Below are 21134 nucleotides of genomic sequence, written 5' to 3' on the forward strand. Positions count from 1 at the left end.
ACATTTTTCAACTCAATACTTGGTGACAGGTAGCCTAGCGGTCAAGAGTGTTTGGCCAGTAACTGAAAGGTTGCTGGTTTGGATCCCTGAGCCGAGGTGAACAATCTGTCTGTGTCCTTGAGCAAGAAACGTAACCCTAATTTCTCCTGTAAATTGCTCTGGATAAGAGCGTGTGCTAAATGACTAAATTATAATACTGTTGTATTTTTTTATTTATTAACCTAAATGCACTGTGCTTTAAGCTTTAAAACTGCAAAGTTTTCTCTCTACCTCATGGCAAGATGTGTGCGATTGCAGAGTATTAGCTTAAAAGTTACAACAACTAAAAATCTCTGCTACAAGACAAAATGTGTAGAATTGCGGGGAAATAGCTTGAAAACTGCAAGATTTTCTCTCTGATGTCAGGAGGCGCGCCTTTAAAATGTTCCTTCCCAGGGCCTGAGACTTGGTTCGTCCAGCCACGCACTGAAGTCATAGTTGTGAGTTGTGTTCTGATTATGAGTGGGTCCCTGATGAATTAGCTATCACAAAAGGGGTCCCCGGTCCCAAAATGTTTGAGAACCCCTGTAATACAGTACCGTACCTTAGACTGCTGCTCCACTGGGCGCCAGTACAAGTAGCCTACTGTAGGCTGCATAAAGGCTACGAGCATCAAGTGTCAATTCTTATGTGGATTAATACATGGACATATTTGTTGGGGGTTGATGTATTTTGGATTAGGGAAAATGTTTATTTTAATTTTAGTTTTATTACAGTATATGTTCAAGGCAAGCAATAAATCATTGGACAAATAACAACTATACTGTCGGCGCACGTCCAACATATGTGACAAAACAAGCAAGTAGAGTCTAGAGAATCATTGTACCATGTAATATCTTTTCCATAACCAAAAATATTATATTTTCAGCTGTTTGAAGCTGGTGTACAAAGCTGAAAGTAAAAGATGCAAAAACATTGAAATAGCGCACAAAGAACAGATCTACCGCTTCTTAGACTTGCTTTCAATGAGGATGACAGATGTAACCAATGTGATCACAACATCGTGCGCACTCTCTCTCTCCTTTCAAACTCCCACCAGTTCTGTCTGTTTCCTGAAGTTGTAAGTCGGAATGGGTGTAGTAGGCCTACAGGAATGTGAAATATATCCTCCTTGACTAAATTAAGTATGTGCTTATCAGCAAAACACAATGTAGGCATATAATATAATCATAATACAGTATAATGACGATAGCTAGCCCAATGGCAGGTAGCCTAGCAATTAGAGAAGTGAGCCAGCAACCAGAGGGTTTTCAATTCAAATCTTGGGTCTGACGGGAAGTATGCTGGCAACAGGAAGATTGCTGGTATCAAATCCAATAGAGTCTCACAGTGGAGGTGTCATAATACCCATAAAACCTAGAGGTCAAACAGGGAAATGGTTCCAATCATTTTCCCAGCATTCATCGATAATGCTAATTAGCATCAAAGTAGACATCATGCAAGACTACAAATCCCTGAAAACTACTGCATGTCATCTCTAGTCAGTAATTTTGATAACAGGTACATTTAAAGACATTTAGCCAAAATATGAATTACTTAATTTATCAAATCAAATCACATTTTATTGGTCACATACACATATTTAGCTGAGGTTATTGTGGGTGTAGCGAAATGCTTGTGTTTCTAGCTCAAACAGTGCAGTAGTATCTAACAATTCACGACAATACACACAAATATAAATGTAAATGAATATATAAACATTAGGACGAGCAATGTCGGAGTGGCATTGACTAAAATACAGTAGAATAGAATACAGTATATACATATGAAATGAGTAAAGCAGTATGTTAATAAACCATTATTAAAGTGACCTGTGATTCCATGTCTTTCTAAATAGGTCAGCAGCCACTAAGGTGCAGGGTTGAGTAACCGGGTGGTGGACTGCTAGTTATGGCTATTTAACAGTCTGATGGCCTTGAGATAAAAGCTGTTTTTCAGTCTCTCGGTCCCAGCTTTGATGCAACTGTACTGACCTCACATTCTGGATGGTAGCAAGGTAAACAAGCCGTGCCTCGAGTGGTTGAGGTCCTTGATGATCTTTTTGGCCTTCCTGTGACATCGGGTGCTATAGGTCTCCTAGAGGGCAGGCAGTGTGCCCCCGGTGATGCGTTGGGCAGACCGAATCACCCTCTGGAGAGCCCTGCGGTTGGGGGCGGTGCAGTTGCCGTACCAGGCAGTGATACAGCCTGACAGGATGTTCTCAATTATGCATCTATAAAAGTTTGTGAGGGTTTTAGGGGCCAAGCCGAATTTCTTCAGCCTCCTGAGGTTGAAGAGGCACTGTTGCGCCTTCTTCACCACACTCAGATTGTCAGTGATGTGTACGCTGAGAAACTTGAAGCTTTTCACCTTCTCCACTGCGGTCCCGTCAATGTGGATAGGGGGGCTCCTTCATTTTGTTGACGTTGAGGGAGTGGTTATTTTATTGGAACCACCAGGCCAGGGCACTCACCTCCTCCCTGTAGGCCGTCTCGTCATTGTTGGTAATCAGGCCTACCTACTACAGTTGTGTCATCTGCAAACTTGATGATTGAGTTGCATGGCCACGCAGTCATGAGTGAACAGCGAGTACAGGAAGAGGCTGAGCACGCACTCTTGTAGGGCCCCTGTGTTGAGGATCAGCGAAGCGGAGGTGTTTGTTTCCTACCTTCACTATCTGGGGGCGGCCCATCAGGAAGTTCAGGACCCAGTTGCACAGGGCGGGGTTCAGACCCAGGGCCCCGAGCTTAATGATGAGCTTGAGGGTATTATGGTGTTGAAGGATGAGCTATAGTCAATGAACAGCTTTCTTACATAGGTATACCTCTTGCCCAGATGGGATAGGGCAATGTGCAGTGCACCGTCTGTGCATCTACTGGGGCGGTATGCAAATTGAAGTGGGTCTAGGGTGTCAGGTAAGGTAGGTGATATGATCCTTAACTAGCCTCTCAAAGCAATTCATAATGGCAGAATGGGTGATAGTCATTTAGTTCAGTTATCTTTGCTTTCTTTGGTACAGGAACAATGGTGAACATCTTGAAGCAAGTGGGGACAGCAAACTAGCTAACAATAGATAGTTAATCCAGAGATTCTTACCTTTTCCTTGATTTCGCAGTCTCTTCCAGATCATCAGGGCCTACCTTTAAGCCCCCCCCCTCCCCCTAACCTTCACCATACCCCTATCTCCAAACGCTGCCCCCCCCCATACGTTGATACATCACACTCTTTCCCTTCTTTGAGCCCTCTCTTCATTCATGTCTTGTTTGTCTGATGTTTTGTTTTGACTCCTGTTTGTTTGTTTTTTCTATTTAATTTATATAATTGTAAAGCGACTCTGGGTCCTTGAAAAGCGCTATATAAGTCCCATGTATTATTATTATTATTATCATCATCATATTATCAATCATTTGCAGTTCTTTATGAAAGCCACATTAGCAGCTAATTAACATTTAATTTGTTGGGGGTAAATACAGGCGAATATATTGATAAAAGTCACCTTGTCCGAAAGAGGTTTACATGGTCATCAAAACTTCACGCCAGGGTATCAGCCCTTATTTCAAGTGTTTCTAAAATCCCCTATTGGAAAAATGAATGGTGGAAAAACAATTGGAACCATTTCCCTGTTTGACCGCTAGGTTTTATGGGTATTATGACTCATACTGTGGTACTCTATATGCCATTGCCACAACAACTGCTCCACGGGCGCCCAGTGTGCCAGGCCCTTCTCCAACCTCTCCAACCTGTATATAGGCTACGTGTGTATTTCGGAGGGGTTGGGATAAAGTGGAAGTCAAATTTTGGTTGGACGTTGTGTACAATTGACCAATAAAGTGATCTTAATCTCATAGGCTATAAACCTAATAATATGGCATTTAGCAGTTGGAGCAATTTAACATTAACACATGAGTGCGGCAAAGTGCCAGATTCTTGAATGATAATGACCAAATCATTGTCGCATGATTGAAGAGACAGGATTGGCGCAAATTGCAGTATGGTCCGTGCTATCCGGGATCCTTGGGACGTCCCTAACCCATTGAAGTAGAAATATAAAATGGTTAAGGTAAGGGTTAAGGTAAGAGTTAAGGTTAGGTAATGGTTAGGGTAAAGGTTGGGGTTAAGGTTAGGGTTTAGAGTAGGGACGTCCCAAGGATCCCAGATAGCACTGTCCATTGCAGGAGTGAGGATGGTGAAATTAGCTGTTCAACAAGCTGTTTAATTAGCGGTCAATAAACTGATGGGTCAAATCAGAGATCTCTATATAATGATGAGATGCTCATGTCTCCACCATAACAATGGAAGTTGTTGTCCCAAGGCGGGAAGGCAGGCAACAAGCTTGGTCCAAAATAAGAACATTGAAACGCATAGGGATTATTTTGGACAGATTTTGGCAAATTAAACCTCTTACCTTACCTCTTCCTCTCTGGCCAAATCAGCTCATCAACTCAGCCAGGGAAACACAAACAGTAGCTTATTATTGTTTTTCACACCTTCCATTAATGTGATAACGGATAGGCAGTGGTGGAAAAAGTACTCAATCGTCATACTTGAGTTAAAGTAAAGATACCTTAATAGAAAATTCCTCAAGTAAATGTGAAAGTCACCCAGTAAAATACTACTTGAGTAAAAGTCTCAAAGTATTTGGTTAAAAATATACTTAAGTATCAAAAGTAAAAGTCTAAATAATAAAAAATTCCTTATAGTAAGCAAAGCAGACGACACCATTTTATTTGTATTTTTTTATTGACAGATAGCTAGGAGCACACTCCAACACTCAGACCTAATTTACAAACGAAGCATTTGTGTTTAGTGAGTCCGACATATGAGAGGCAGTAGGAATGAGCAGGGACGTTCTCTTGATAAGTGTGTGAATTGGACCATTTTCTTGTCAAAATGTGACGAGTATTTTTGGGTGTCAGGGAAAATATATGGAGTAAAAAGTACATAATTTTTTTAGGAATGTAGTTTAGTAAAAAAAAATATATATAAATTGAGCAGACCGCCATGCAATCTCCATTGACAAACATTGGCAGTAGAATGACCCGTACCTACAAGCTCAGTGACTTTCAATGTGGCAGTCATACAGTAGAATGCCACCTTTCCAACAAGTCAGTTTGTCAAATTTCTACCCTGCTAGACCTGCCTCGGTCAACTGTAAGTGCTGTTATTGTAAAGTGGAAATGTCTACAAACAACAACGGCTCAGCCGCGAAGTGGAAGGCCGGCCACACAAGCTCATAAAACGGGACCGCTGAAGCTCGTAGCTCGTACAAATTGTCTGTCCTTGGTTGCAACACTCACTACCAAGTTCCAAACTGCCTCTGGAAGCCATGTCACCACAACAACTGTTTGTCGGGAGCTTCATGAAATGGGTTTGGATAGCCAAACAGCCGCACACAAGCCTAAGATCACCATCCGCAATGCCAAGCATCGGCAGGGGCGGCAGGGTAGACTAGTGGTTAGAGCGTTGGACTAGTAACCGGAAGGTTGCGAGTTCAAACCCCCGAGCTGACAAGGTACAAATCTGTCGTTCTGCCCCTGAACAGGCAGTTAACATGTTCCCAGGCCGTCATTGAAAATAAGAATTTGTTCTTAACTGACTTGCCTGGTTAAATAAAGGTAAAAAAAAAAATAAAAAAAAAAAGGTGTAAAGTTCGCCTCCATTGGACTCTGGAGCAGTGGAAACGCATTATCTAGAGTGATGGATCGCGCTTCATGATCGGCCCGACTGCATAGTATCAACTGTAAAGTTTGGTGGAGGTGGAATAATGGTCTGGGGTTTTTCATGGGTCGGGCTAGGCCCCTTAGTTCCAGTGAAGGGAAATCTTAACGCTACATTCTCGACAATTCTGTGCTTCCACCTTCGTGGCAACAGTTTGGGGAAGGCCCTTTCCTTTTTCAGCATGACAATGCCCCCGTGCACAAAGTGAGGTCTATACAGAAATGGTCTGCCAAGATCTGTGTAGAAGAGCAGAGCCCTGACCTCAACCCCATCGCCTTTGGTATGAATTGGAAGACCGACTGCGAGCCAGGCCTAATCACCCAAAATCAGTGCCCAACCTAACTAATGCTTTTGTAGCTGAATGGAAGCAAGTCCCCACAGCAATATTCCAACATATAGTGGAAAGCCTTTCCAGAAGAGTGGAGGCTGTTATAGCAGCAAAGGGGGGCCAACATCATATTAATTCCCATGAATTTTGAATGAGATGTTCAACGAGCAGATGTCCACATACTTTTGGTCAAGTAAACCAAGGCACCTTATATATATAATATAATATAATATAATATATATATATATAATTAAAATAGCTTTATTTGTATGGCATGTTCAATGGAAACAAAGATTAAAAACAATATGTGTGTTGACTGTGGTAGGGCAGGGCCTATGATGTCTGCTAAATGAACAACTTAGGTTTATAAATTGCCTTGTATCATGTTTTTTTATGACCTTCCTAAACTAAATATTAATGGATTTATTTGTAATTGTTTATATTAACACCAGAAAGTCAAAGCATCATAATATCTCAAAACACATTTTAATGTTTAATTACTGCCATTTTCAAGTCATGTCCCCCTTGTTCTTGACTTTCCCTAAATAAGTCTATATAACACACTGTCATTGTTAGACTCTTCATTTCACAAACAGAACAGGAGTTATAACCAGTTTTTTGGGGCATGTAATATTTGGAATGATTTTCCCTGGCCTGCACCGCTCCTTCTCCAATAGTTGAATGTGCCATGTCCAGTTTATAATCAACCCAATAATTGCCTCAAAACTGCACCTAAACTACACCGAAACTAATTTCACGCATATAACATAAGACCAAAAAAAAAAGAGTATAGTATGATGGGGGAGAATGGTTGATTCGATGAGTGAGGTGATGCGAAAGACGCATAATTATGTAATCACCAATTGTGAATGAAGAACAGGGCGGACCATTCTATTGTATTGATCTTTTCTAATTATAATCTCAAAATGGTGTACCCTATATCAGTCCACCAAATCCAATCAGTTGTGTTAGTCTACTCTAGGCCTACTTGGAGTACGCTACACAGTGAGAGGGTGCCTAATTTACAATGGCAAGACCAAGATGAATGGATGCACATGCTGCATTAGTGTTGCTATAAGATCTGAATGAAAACTAATTATCATGACATCTCAGATTATTGTGATACTCTGTTTGATAAATCAACAAAGGCATTTGATTCAGTTGACCATTAATTGTTGCTGGCTAGACTCAGTAACATTGGTCTCAGTGAAGGGGCAGTACATTGGTTTAGTAACTATCTTTCTGACAGAACGCAATGTGTATATGCTGACAATCACAAGTCTAGCTTTCTTGAGATTAATAGAGGTGTGCCCCAGGGTTCCATTGTAGCTCCTGTGTTGTTCTCAATTTGTATTAATGATTTTGGGAAATGGGATGCAACCAGCAAAGTTGCATCTATATGCAGATGATAAAGTCATATATTCATGTGCTCCTTCTCTGGTTCAGGCTGTTGAAGAGCTCCAGACTGCTTTTCAGTCACTGCAGGCCTCCCTTTATGGTTTCAATGTCATGTCCTCCTGACCTTAGTTCCTTTTAAAAAATCAAATCAAATCAAATTTTATTTGTCACATACACATGGTTAGCAGATGTTAATGCGAGTGTAGCGAAATGCTTGTGCTTCTAGTTCCGACAATGCAGTGATAACCAACAAGTAATCTAACTAACAATTCCAAAACTACTGTCTTATACACAGTGTAAGGGGATAAAGAATATGTACATAAGGATATATGAATGAGTGATGGTATAGGGCAGCATACAGTAGATGGTATCGAGTACAGTATGTACATATGAGATGAGTATGTAGACAAAGTAAACAAAGTGGCATAGTTAACGTGGCTAGTGATACATGTATTACATAAGGATGCAGTCGATGATATAGAGTACAGTATATACGTATGCATATGAGATGAATAATGTAGGGTAAGTAACATTATATAAGGTAGCATTGTTTAAAGTGGCTAGTGATATATTTACATCATTTCCCATCAATTCCCATTATTAAAGTGGCTGGAGTTGGGTCAGTGTCAATGTCAGTGTGTTGGCAGCAGCCCCTCAATGTTGGTGGTGTCTGTTTAACAGTCTGATGGCCTTGAGATAGAAGCTGTTTTTCAGTCTCTCGGTCCCAGCTTTGATGCACCTGTACTGACCTCGCCTTCTGGATGATAGCGGGGTGAACAGGCAGTGGCTCGGGTGGTTGATGTCCTTGATGATCTTTATGGCCTTCCTGTAACATCGGGTGGTGTAGGTGTCCTGGAGGGCAGGTAGTTTGCCCCCGGTGATGCGTTGTGCAGACCTCACTACCCTCTGGAGAGCCTTACGGTTGAGGGCGGAGCAGTTGCCGTACCAGGCGGTGATACAGCCCGCCAGGATGCTCTCGATTGTGCATCTGTAGAAGTTTGTGAGTGCTTTCCTTAGCTTGATGACGAGCTTGGAGGGTACTATGGTGTTGAATGCCGAGCTGTAGTCGATGAACAGCATTCTCACATAGGTATTCCTCTTGTCCAGGTGGGTTAGGGCAGTGTGCAGTGTGGTTGAGATTGCATCGTCTGTGGACCTATTTGGGCGGTAAGCAAATTGGAGTGGGTCTAGGGTGTCAGGTAGGGTGGAGGTGATATGGTCCTTGACTAGTCTCTCAAAGCACTTCATGATGACGGAAGTGAGTGCTACGGGGCGGTAGTCGTTTAGTTCAGTTACCTTAGCTTTCTTGGGAACAGGAACAATGGTGGCCCTCTTAAAGCATGTGGGAACAGCAGACTGGTATAGGGATTGATTGAATATGTCCGTAAACAAACCGGCCAGCTGGTCTGCGCATGCTCTGAGGGCGCGGCTGGGGATGCAGTCTGGGCCTGCAGCCTTGCGAGGGTTAACACGTTTAAATGTCTTACTCACCTCGGCTGCAGTGAAGGAGAGACCGCATGTTTTCATTGCAGGCCGTGTCAGTGGCACTGTATTGTCCTCAAAGCGGGCAAAAAAGTTATTTAGTCTGCCTGGGAGCAAGACATCCTGGTCCGTGACTGGGCTGGGTTTTATCTTTTATGTCTCTATTTTAGTTTGGTCAGGGCGTGAGTTGGGGTGGGCATTCTATGTTTTGTGTTCTATGTTTTCCATTTCTAGGTGTTTGGCCTGGTATGGTTCCCAATCAGAGGCAGCTGGCAATCGTTGTCTCCGATTGAGAACCATACTTAGGCCGCCTGTTTTTCCCACTTGAGTTGTGGGTAGTTATTTTCTGTTTCGTGTTGTTGTTGCACTTTGCAGAAATGTTTGTTTGTTGGTTTGTTGTTTTTGTTCCCGTATTCATCTTTATTAAACTCATTATGAATACGTACCACGCTGCGCTTTGGTCTACTCCTTCTTCCACCAACAACAAGCGTTACACTCAATCTGGTCTTGAATGTACAACATTTTTCATTCATGACCTTTACCAGAGTTCACACTCAGTCAGAGAACATTAAGCATAGTCACATCTGGTGGTTTATGCATTGAAAAAGTGCCATCCTACAAATACCTAGGTATATGGTTGGATGACAAGTTGTCCTTTAAAGTTCATATGGATAAACTTGTGAGGAAGCTTAAATTAAAATTGGGTTTTTATTTTCATAATAAGGCTTGCTTCCTACTTATTGCTAGAAAGAAGCTTGTTCAGGCCACATTTCTCTCTGTAATTGATTATGGCGACTTGTTGTATATGCATGCAACCACCTCTGTCTTACAGAGACTGGACTGTTTATCATGCATCCTTATGCTTTATTACAAATGCCAAGTCACTCACCCACCATTGCACCTTGTACAAAATGGTGGATTGGAACTCACTTTATATGCGCAGAAAGCTGCATTTGTAGGTGTTCATCTACAAAGCCCTTTTGGGTAAACTCCCTCTTTACCTCTGTAGTCTGGTCTCCTTCAACAACAGGTCTGCTAGGTGGTTGCTACATAAAGTCCCCAGGACATTTCACAGTATTAGGCAAGACCGCCTTCTCGTCTTGTGGACCAGAGGCAAGGAATAGTCTACAATCCATGCTTCATCTAGATAAGTTAGTGCCACTAAATTAATTTACCATTTTGATGGGAGACTCTGTTACAGAGGAGTGTAAAATGCTTCTTTTTTTTAGGCTGGATCATGTTGTTGTATTGTATTGTTGTATGTTTTTAATTCTGTAATGTATTCATTGTTGCTGCCTTCCTGGCCAGGTCTCCTTTGAAAAAGAGACTCTGGGTCTCAATGGACTTTTCGTGGTTAGAAAAAAGGTTAAATAACAATAAATGATTCTGATTCGTGCTGAAGGATCCATATCGGGCAGCAGGTGAGTGTCGGATAATGTTCTAGATCAGATTTCACTGCTGTACTTAGGTGTAAGGAAGAACTCGCCGCTGGCCTGTTGCTTGTGTTCTTCAACATGCTTGACTTGGCTGCTATCAACGTACACGTGTTGTTCAAGCAGTGCATGAACAACACCCATGAGCAGAAGAAACTTCATTGTGAGTCTGGCACACGGGCTACGTGAGAGACATATGAGGGCCAAGAGAGCAGCAAAGATTGAACGCGAGCCGTTGCTCGAGCCAAAATTGCACACAGCTCCCGGGGAGGAGAAGCTGCAAGGTGGGCAGATGCACTCGGAACAGAACCCACGACACCTGTTTCCACTCCAAGCGACTTGTTTGTGGGAAGTGTTGAAATCAAGTGAAGGTGTCGAAGATTTGTGGTGACTGTTTAGGACAAGGGATAACAGATAAATGAGATCCAACTGTTGTGTGAAGATGCACACCATACTGTAAGCACAAGCGAGGCCACAGATAATGTGTCCAATAACTGTCAATAATATACTATTTTTGACCACTGTCATACCCCGCTCCTCCGCTCTCTCCACTGGCTTCCAGTTGAAGCTCGCATCCGCTACAAGACCATGGTGCTTGCCTACGGAGCTGTGAGGGGAACGGCACCTCAACCTCCAGGCTCTGATCAGGCCCTACACCCAAACAAGGGCACTGCGTTCATCCACCTCTGGCCTGTGCCTCCCTACCACTGAGGAAGTACAGTTCCCGCACAGCCCAGTCAAAACTGTTCGCTGCTCTGGCCCCAAATGGTGGAACAAACTCCTCACGACGCCAGGACAGCGGAGTCAATCACCACCTTCCGGAGACACCTGAAACCCCACCTCTTTAAGGAATACCTAGGATAGGATAAGTAATCCTTCTCACCCCCTTTAAGATTTAGATGCACTATTGTAAAGTGACACTGGATGTCATAAGGTGAATGCACCAATTTGTAAGTCGCTCTGGATAAGAGCGTCTGCTAAATGACTTAAATGTAAATGTAAATGTAATATCGACACTTATAGTCATTAGAATGCCATTATTGATTTTGTGCTGATTTTTTACTGTTCACAAGCAGGCTTTCACAAGCAGGCTTTCACAAGCAGGCTTTCACAAGCAGGATTGGCGCCTATACTGATATTTAGGCCACACCAGATCCACAGACGACACAATGTCTATTGCACTCAACACTGCCCTTTTCCCACCTGGATGAAAGGAACACCTACGTGATAATGCTGTTCGTTAATTACAGCTCAGCATTCAACACCATGTGCCCTCAAAGGACCCGGGGACTAAACAACTCCCTCTGCAACTGGATCTTGGATCTTCCTGACGAGCCGCCCCCAGGTGGTAAGGGTAGGTAGCAACCCATCTGCCACGCTGACCCTCAACACAGGGGTCCCACTCGCTGTTTATTATCTATGCATAGTCACTTTACCCCTGCCTACATGTACATATTACCTCAATTTCCTCGACTAACCTGTGCCACCGCACATTGACAAGGTATCGGTACCCCCCTTTATATAGCCTCGTTATTTTTCTTTTATTGTTGCTCTTTCATTTTATTTTACCTCAGTTTATTTAGTAAATATTTTTCTTAAAACTGCATTGTTTGTTAAGGGCTTGTAAGTAAGCATTTCACGACAAGGTCTACACCTGTTGTATACGGCGCATGTGACAAATAACATTTGATAAACAAGGAGTACCGGTACTGAGTCAATGTGCAGGGGTAGTTGAGGTAAGTGAGGTAATGTTTACATGTAGGTAGGGATAACGGTGACTAGGCAATCAGGATAGATAATAAAGAGAGTAGCAGCAGCGCACGTGAAGAGTGCCTATTTGTGAGTGAATGTGTGTGTGTGGCATCAATATGCATGTGTGTGTGTGTGTGTGTGTGTGTTGGAGTGTCAGTGTAGTATGTGAGAGTAGTCTAGTGAGAGTGCATGGAGTCAGCTCAAAAAAACTCAAACAAAGGGGTCAATGTAAATAGTCCGTGTAGCCATTTGATTAACTGTTCAGCAGTCTTGTGGCTTGGGGGTAGAAGCTGTTTAGGAGCCTTTTGGTCACAGACTTGGAGCTCCGGTACCGCTTGCCGTGCGGTAGCAGAAAGAACAGTCTATGACTTGGGTGGCTGGAGTCGGACAATTTTGAGGGCCTTCCTCTGACACCGCCTGGTATAAAGGTCCTGTATGGCAGGGCGCTCGGCCCCAGTGATGTACTGGGCCATATGCACTACCCTCTGTAGCGCCTTGCCGTCGGATGCAAAGCAGTTGCCATACCAAGTGGTGATGCAGCCAGTCAATATGCTCTCAATGGTGCAGCTGTAAAACATTGAGGATCTGAGGGCCCATGCCAATTTTTTTTTCAGCCTCCTGAGGGGGAAGAGGCGTTGTCTTGTCCTCTTCATGACTGTGTTGGTGTGTTTGGACCATGAAAGGTCCTTAATGATGTGGACGCCGAGGAACTTGAAGCTCTCGACTTACTCCACTTCAGCCCTGTCGATGTGGATGGGTTGGCGTGCTTGGCACTCCGTTTCCTTTAATAATAATAATAATATATGCCATTTAGCAGACGCTTTTATCCAAAGCGACTTACAGTCATGTGTGCATACATTCTAGTCTACAATCAGCTCCTTTGTCTTGTTCACGTTGAAGGAAAGGTTGTTCTCACCACACAGGTCTCTGACCTCCTCCCTATCACTGTTGGTGATCAGGCCTACCACCGTTGTGTCGTCTGCAAACTTAATGATGGTGTTGGAGTCATGTATGGCCACTCAGTTGTGGGTGAACAGGGAGTACTGGAGGGGACTAAGCACGCACACGAGGGGCCCCATGTGTTGAAGGTCAGCGTGGCGGATGTGTTATTGCCTATCCTCACCACCTGCAGGTGGCCCATCAGGAAGTCCAGGATCCAGTTGCAGAGGGAGGTGTTCAGTCCCAGGGTCCTTCGCTTGGAGGGCACTATGGTGTTGAACACTGAGCTGTAGTCAATGAACAGCATTCTCACGTAGGTGTTCCTTTTGTCCAGGTGGGAAAGGGCAATGTGGAGTGCAATAGAGAGTGCGTAATCTGTGGATCTGTTGGGGCGATATGCGAATTGGAGTGGGTCCAAGGTTTCTGGGATGATGGTGTTGATGTGAACCATGACCAGCCTTTCTAAGCATTTCATGGCTACGGATGTGAGTGCTACGGGCAGTAGTCATTTAGGCAGGTTACCTTGGCGTTCTTGGGCGCAGGCACTATGGTGGTCTGCTTGAAACGCGTAAGTATTACAGACTGTATACATCTTTGTATGCGTCTCTGTGTGTGGAGTAAAAGTGATCTAGAGTTGTTTTCCCCTAGTTACAGAAGTGACATGCTGGTCGAAATGAGGTCAAAGAGATTTCAGATTTTCTGCATTAAAATCATTGGCCACTAGGAGTGCCGCCTCTGGATGTGCATTTTCTTGTTTTCTTATGGCCCTATACAGCTAGTTGAGTGGGGTCTTAGTGTCAGCATCGGTTTGTGGTGGTAAATAGACAGCTACTAAAAATATAGATTAAAAATCTCTTGGGAAATAGTGTGGTCTACGGCTTATCATGAGGTATCCTAACTCAGGAGAGCAGAACCTAGAGACTTCCAGGCATTGTTAACAAAGAGACACACCCCTCCTCCTTGAGTTCTGTCTTGCCAATGCACAGAAATCCCAGCGAATTGTATATTATCCATGTCCTTGTTCAGTCATGACTCCGAAAAGCATTGAATATTACAGTTCTCCAGGTCCCGTTGATGGCATAGTCTCGAACGGAGCTCGTCCATGATTGCCCGTTGGCCAATAGAACAGAGGGTAGAGGCGGTCTATCCGCTTGCCGACCGTAGTCTCGTCAGATATCCCGCACGCCGGCCTCTATAACTCCGCCTCTTTGTTCTCTGTATGTCGTGGATTTGGGCCTGGTCGGGAGTGAGCAGTAAGTCCTTCGCTGCCGACTCATTGAAGTAGAAATCCTCATCCAAATCGAGGTTAGTGATTGCTGTTTTGATGTCCAGAAGCCTTTTTCGGACATAGGAAACAATGTCGGAAACATGTTGTACAAAAAAATACACACAAAATATCACAATTGGTCAGGAGCCCATAAAACAACATCTATTTCCTCCAGGACCATTCTACTCGCAGTTGAGTAGAAACTCAAGTTTGGGAAGAAACCACAGATAAAATAGATGAAGGTTTGTTTCAATTCATGGGCCTTTTTTCAAAAGAGCACAGGATTCTCCTGCGGCCTACACTGTGTAGCGCCAGGCTATGGAACATTCGCTCCCGAAGCTGTTTCAGACACTGGGCAGGATTATGGGTAAATGAATGAGGAAAAGGTGCATGGCTCCCATCAAGGATTTACTGCAGGCTGCCAGACCATCTGTTCTTCTCTGACACCAACACAGCCGTGACCATCAGTCATCGCTCACTCACAGCATCGAGGACACCCATCCCTCACCATGTATAGGACCCATTGGCCCACAGCTGATCCAAGTTTTACGATTTGGCTACTGTGCAGTATATGTTAAAGGATGTTGTATTGTTCAGTCACCTGTCATAGTATGGTCACAGGCTCACAGACACGCACACAGACACACACACACACACACACACACACACACACACACACACACACACACACACACACACACACACACACACACACACACACACACACACACACACACACACACACACACACACACACACACACACACACACACACAGTACAGAAGACACACCCACATGTATATTTTACAGTACACAGATGGCAACTCGGACACACATCTTCTGAGACTTGGCAATCAGGGGCAATGAGTTCAAAATATAGGTTACAATGGGATCCAATGAGAAAACGCAGGACAGATTGACAAGCTGTCTCTCTCCCTGTTGAAACATGATATGCGGTAGCTTTTAGCCTGGGGAAGAGAGGTTAGGCGAGCACTCACCCCTTTTAGCTGCTGGGCTCCGCTGATGTGCTGGAAGACTCTGTCGATCTCCTGCTCGATGCGCCTGGCCCAGTGCATTATTCTGTGGACACACAATACGGAGTTGAGGTGTCACCCAATACCAGCACATCTGCATATTAACCCCATCCAAACGGAGACAACAGGAGTTTGTTATGACCAGGACCTTGCTTGCGATCCCCGTAACCAGCTTTAACAGTTCCCATTCCCCTCCTAACACATGGAAATGACGACACCACTCTAACAAATGCTAAAGAGAGAAAGTGGAGGCTACGGGCCCTGGTCAAAAGAAATGCACTACTTCGAGAATAGGGTGCCATTTGGGACGCAGGCTTGGTCAAAAGTGGAACTGTTTCTACAAGATTTACTCATTCGAAGCAAAGGAACTCTCCGAGTGGCGGTTCTTTAGCCAAGAACATCAGTTTCCTCTCACTCCCTTGGTGGGGTTAGATTCTCTCCTGCAACAAAGCCAGAAGAAGAAGCACATTCAACCACCTGACTCCACACTAAAAAGAAATGCAAAGCCCCAATGCTCGACTCAAGTACTTTGTGGAGCATTAATCATTGATGAGCCCATTGAGCGAGTAAAATATGAGGGCCATATTTTGTTGCTTCATCGGGCCTGAGAAATGCTGCAGTAAAGCAAGCACATCCAAAATGGTGGAGCGAGTCAATCGAAAGGACACATTATTCTTACTATTTTAGTCCATTGCCTTATGCTACACCTTAACGATCACAGCAAATACACTTCTGGACCAATCTTCAGTTACAGTGTTCCAAAAGAGGGTTTATGACTCCGACGCTAAACAGTAGATATAGTGCGTCTATAAACACGTCACTACCACATCAAGATATATAGGCCTAGACAGACTGTGCATTAAGAACACAGTGTATTCAGTTGTCCACACTTGTACACTGTGAAATCAAGTCGAAAGGGCTATATATAGGCACACAATGTAGGTAGCAAGTATCAGATGAGTCATGACCAGCAGCACAAGAATCATGTGGGTAACAACTGTAACAGCCAGGCTACAGTATAAACACGCTCGTGAATCATCGGCTATGGAGCCACAACACAGCCAGTCACAATGTAACCGACACCACTACAGCTGGCTGAGAGAAGAGCCGATGCAGACAGATACTGTCGAAAGACAATGCACTCCGCTCCCAGACGATGGCTGCTGGATGACACATCGAAGCGCTATCAACGACTAACAGACTCATTAACGATTTAAAAATAGCCGTAGTCCTGTCTGATTCAAACGAGGCTACTGTCTGATGATTACGCGGGAGATGCTGGACACAGGAACACAGACATGACATGACCAAAGATGGTATCGTTTTAAAGGAGAGGTGGCAAAATAGGCTTTGTTTCGTGATTGTTGCAATCCGAGCTGCAGAGCACCCCCTGTCTGTTGACGAACACAAACAAACAGACATAATATGTGATATGATGTGACCAAAGATGGTCATTTTTTTTAAAGGAAGAGTAGGGTGGTAATAAACGCCTTTAGTATATGATAGTCCATGACTAAACAGGCTTGGTTACATGACTACTGCTAGTGCCCACAGAACAGCAGAGCAGAGCAGAAGCCCTCTCTCTGACTGTGGCAACATCCCAAATTACACCATTTTCCCTGTATAGTGCACTACTTTTGACCGGGGGCCGTTATAGTGCGCTAGAAAAGTAATGCACTAAATAGGGAATAGGGTGTCATTTGGGATGCCCCAGCTTGTGTGACTCAGAGCAGCTGAAGCCCGATCCTGGCTTTTCTTAGTGCGCTCCATTTCCTCTCCTCCTGGGCCCCACTGGGACATCAGATAACTGTGTGTTGCGGAGCTAGCTGCCTGCAATGCTCCTGCCTCTCCTCTGTTACCTACCATCCATGCACACCCCAGGGACCGGAGAGAGAGAGAGTAGCACTACACGGCCCGCTGTGACCCATATTCACTTCCAAAGGGAGAGGGAAGGAGAGAGGGGGAGCGGATGGGATATTCAGAGAGGGTGGGGTGATCCGAGAGGGGGAGGGGCAGGAGAGAGAGAGAGATTCTGAGGAAGAGCAAGTGTGAGAAAGAGACGGAGGGGAGGGAGGGAAGGACGGGGGCTGTGAGGGATGGAGAAAAGGGATAAACCCTGACTGCTGCAGTATTCGTTCTTAATTGGAGGGAGCTGCTGTTCTTCAGTGTGGCGATTCTGCTTCATTTAGCTTACATGAAGAGACCCAGGGCTGAGGGAAGTGGTGCTGTTTCAATGCACTCACTCAGCAGATAACCAGATAACCCCACACACACACACATACACACACACACCTCCCCTGTTGCGCCAAAGACCCTTGCTCTCATTGGAACACAACAAACCGCTCCCAGTATCTCCAGCTGTCATTGGCCCACAGTTTCCTTCTACTGTCCCAAAGATCCCAGTCCCATCTGGTGAGTGCCTGCCTGCCTGCCTGACTGCAGAGCCTGGAGAAAGGCCCGGAAAGCTGTGGTCTCCAGTTAAGTGCCAGCTGTGCTTACGAGTGAAAGGGTTAAAGGTTGGAGAAGAAGAGCTGGGAAGAGGATGATGAAAAGTAGGGCACAAAGTGATGACCATTCCACTATGGACAGATTGAGGATCAATTTGAACGCAGGCTTATTAAAATCAGCTTCAAGCACAGCTAGAATGGCATTATTACTGTCGGGCTCACTGTAACTGCCAGAGTAAGCCATGCCGTACAACTGTAGGCTACTTATTTCCTTTATGTCACCGTTACCTGTCTTGTTTCTAGCGAGTGTTTTAAGCTCCTCTCACAGACCAATTAGGGCACAGAGATGGTCTATTTTGACATGTGGACATGGGCCAATGGCTACAGAGGTTTTTATTGATTCATTCTATAGATCCGTTTTAAAGCAAGACGTGCTTTAGCCCCAGATTACGTTCCAGATCTGGTGGTTGTAGTCCCAGCAACCGCATAAAAGGCAGAACTGATCCTAAATCAGCACTCCTACTTTGAGAAGCGTGATACATACGATACGTATCAAGCGTCTCAAAGTAGGAGTGCCGATTTAGGATCAGTTCTGCCTTTTAGATCACAATGAATAAGATTACATGGACAGAGGGAACCTGATCCTGTATCAGCACTCCTCTGACACCCTTGATACATTTGAAAGGCTTTCAAAGAGAGGACTGGAGTGAGTGGCTTTGTCGAGACTGTATGCTACACTTGAATGTAGCATACATTCAACGGTACAATAAATGTATTGAACAACAGTGTTCTGTAACCCTGCACACACAACCATCACGGCTCCTATAGAAAATGCAAATCCCATCAAGTTGTCGGCAAACCATCAAGACATGCATGTCGTTCTGCGCAAAAGCACCAAACAAAAACCCACATTTCATAGGCTACCTAACTAGACCTACATCCCAAATAAAAGCATGTCCCACATGATGTTGATGTGTCATTCTGATTCCACATTGCTTGAATCCCAAACAAAAGCTAAAGATTTTACAGCATTCGAAGTAGTGGAGCACAGCTATATGCTACCATGTCCAAAAACAAATGACCTCCACTATATTCCCCTCAGGACTGTGACAGTCTGGAAGGAAAGCAACAACAACAAAAGACTGATGCTGCCCAGTTTGATCAAAGACGGCAGCCAGCGCTGCATTGACATCATGAGACACACAGAGATGTTGTGACGACTAAACTCCCATTGAGCCACATATGAACACAACAACCATCAATTAGGTGGCAAGCAGCCTGCTCTTGCCAACCAGACTGTTGACAGAGACTGGCTAGCAAGCAAACAGTATTGTTTGTGCCAATGATATGACAGAAAATAACACATCTAGAACATTTACATTTGAGTCATTTAGCAGACGTTTTTATCCAGAGCCATTTAAAGGAGTGATTAGGGTTAAAGTGCCTTGCTCAAGGACAGCTGTCTCGCCTATTCCGCTCGGGGGTTCGAACCAGGGAGCTTTCCGTTAATAGCACAACGCTCTTAACCGTTGGGCTAAACGGGAAATGATATATGTAGTCAATGGTAAATGGTAATTAGGGAATAGTGCCGTGTTTGTATGTGATTCCTTCATGTATTGTGTATGACAGAAAGCAACGGTCCACATCCCTTTAACATCCTAAATGGACAGTTTTATTTCCCGTTCCTCGTTTGCCGGATCAGTCGCAGCATAGCGAGAAATATGTTCACGACAGAAATACAATGCGAGTAACCTAATTTAATGATAGGAAAAGCAGAGTTGGTACACCAGCACAATGACGGTCACCCAACGTGGCAATCAAAAGCTGGACCTCAAAATACGCATTTTGTCTGTGACAGCTGAGCAGCCAGTGATATAGAATACTTACGTGTATTGCTGGGGGAACGTGAGACCATCGGCGCCAGGCCACTGTACATTGAAAATCAAGATAATCTGGAAAGATACCAAGCAGACAATGCTGCAAGACGGAGTGCATATCGCCATTTTCCATTAAAAATCTTGAAAACGGGTTTGGAAAAATGTGAACTAAGATCCCAAAACGTTAATGTTCAATCGCCTTTCGAGTTTATTTCGGGTCGCCTGCTGATTTCGACGGGTAAACAAATGTGGACGAGCCTATGATTGATGCTCCTGCCAAGATACCGCAGTCGCCCACTCTGCACTAGTCTCAGCAGCATCCGACGCACAGGCACGAGTGTAGCCTCTATTTCACACATGAAGAGGACCACTTTGAATCCAATGTGATATAGGCTCAGTTTCACAGATGAGCTAGACTTCAAAACGCATTGTCACTTCATTTAATACACAAACAAACATTTACATGTATTTATTATGCTTTCAAGATTTATTAACAGTAAAAATGATTTATTTTTTATTTAAAAAAATATATATATAAAATGTGATTTACCATGCTTATATATATTTTAATGTGCTAAGCCTAGTGATGTAGAGATTAAAAGGAAACTTGATATGCATGAAGGAAACTTATGCAATGCAGTTTGCCTACTGTACTTCCTCCTACTTCTTCTGGCTATTGGGTAGCCTAATAGCCTATATCATACTGATATCATGCGAACCCACTGATGCGCAACTGTATAAGAGCTCGAGCTTCTTGGATAAATCGCTGTGCGTGGGAGACTTGCCAATGTAGCCTATACCGACTGGACAAAACGTCAATTCAATCCTTTCTATTCTACCGTCTCTTCAAGCTTGAAAAACCCTAACAGTACATTGCTTACTTGAGCAATGGCCTTGTGCCAGTTAATAATGAATTTACAGGTCTCTCTTTGCGCCTCGGCCACTAGTGGTCCTTCGTGAAATATAGACCGAAGAACTCAGCGCTCTGCTTGTAAACTGACCTTCTAAAGGTTACATGAGATTGCTGCTTCAAAGCAGCTTGTTGAGTTCTGGCTGGCTGGCTTGTGCCCCATGTGAGGGACCTCACCCGCAGGCAGGGAGGCAATGCCAGCAGGTGTAAGATGAATTCGTATGCATGCTCTCCACATATTGATTAATGCTATCAAAGTTAAGGGGGAACGTCATCATTCAAGTTTGGAAGATATTGGACATTCAAGACTGCAAAGTGTCACCGGCCACATCCTCATGATGATGCAAAATGCTCTCCTGAATAAAAGGGAGTCAAAGACAGAGAGTCATGTGAGATTGATGTCAGTACGCCTTTGAAAATTGGGTACACAAATACAGTGTTATTTGTTCAATTCATTAAATCTTTGTCCCCAAAAGGCAATTTGTGTGCAACGTAAAAAGACACATAAAACCACATATGCAAGTATAGGAT

General features: G+C 44.1%; 1 protein-coding gene across 1 annotated transcript in view; it reads right to left on the reverse strand.

Annotated features, from left to right (window-relative positions):
* Positions 1-20011, reverse strand: part of LOC118389044 (voltage-dependent calcium channel subunit alpha-2/delta-2-like) — an 87393-nt gene extending 67382 nt beyond the window's left edge. Inside the window, 2 exon segments of the mRNA XM_052527351.1 lie at positions 15334-15415; positions 19704-20011. Coding sequence (XP_052383311.1) covers positions 15334-15415; positions 19704-19819 — 198 coding nt within the window. The 5' untranslated portion in view covers positions 19820-20011.
* Positions 20012-21134: the final 1123 nt, after the last annotated feature.

The sequence above is a fragment of the Oncorhynchus keta genome, chromosome 10 (assembly GCF_023373465.1).
Source record: "Oncorhynchus keta strain PuntledgeMale-10-30-2019 chromosome 10, Oket_V2, whole genome shotgun sequence".
Taxonomy (NCBI): Eukaryota; Metazoa; Chordata; class Actinopteri; order Salmoniformes; family Salmonidae; genus Oncorhynchus; species Oncorhynchus keta.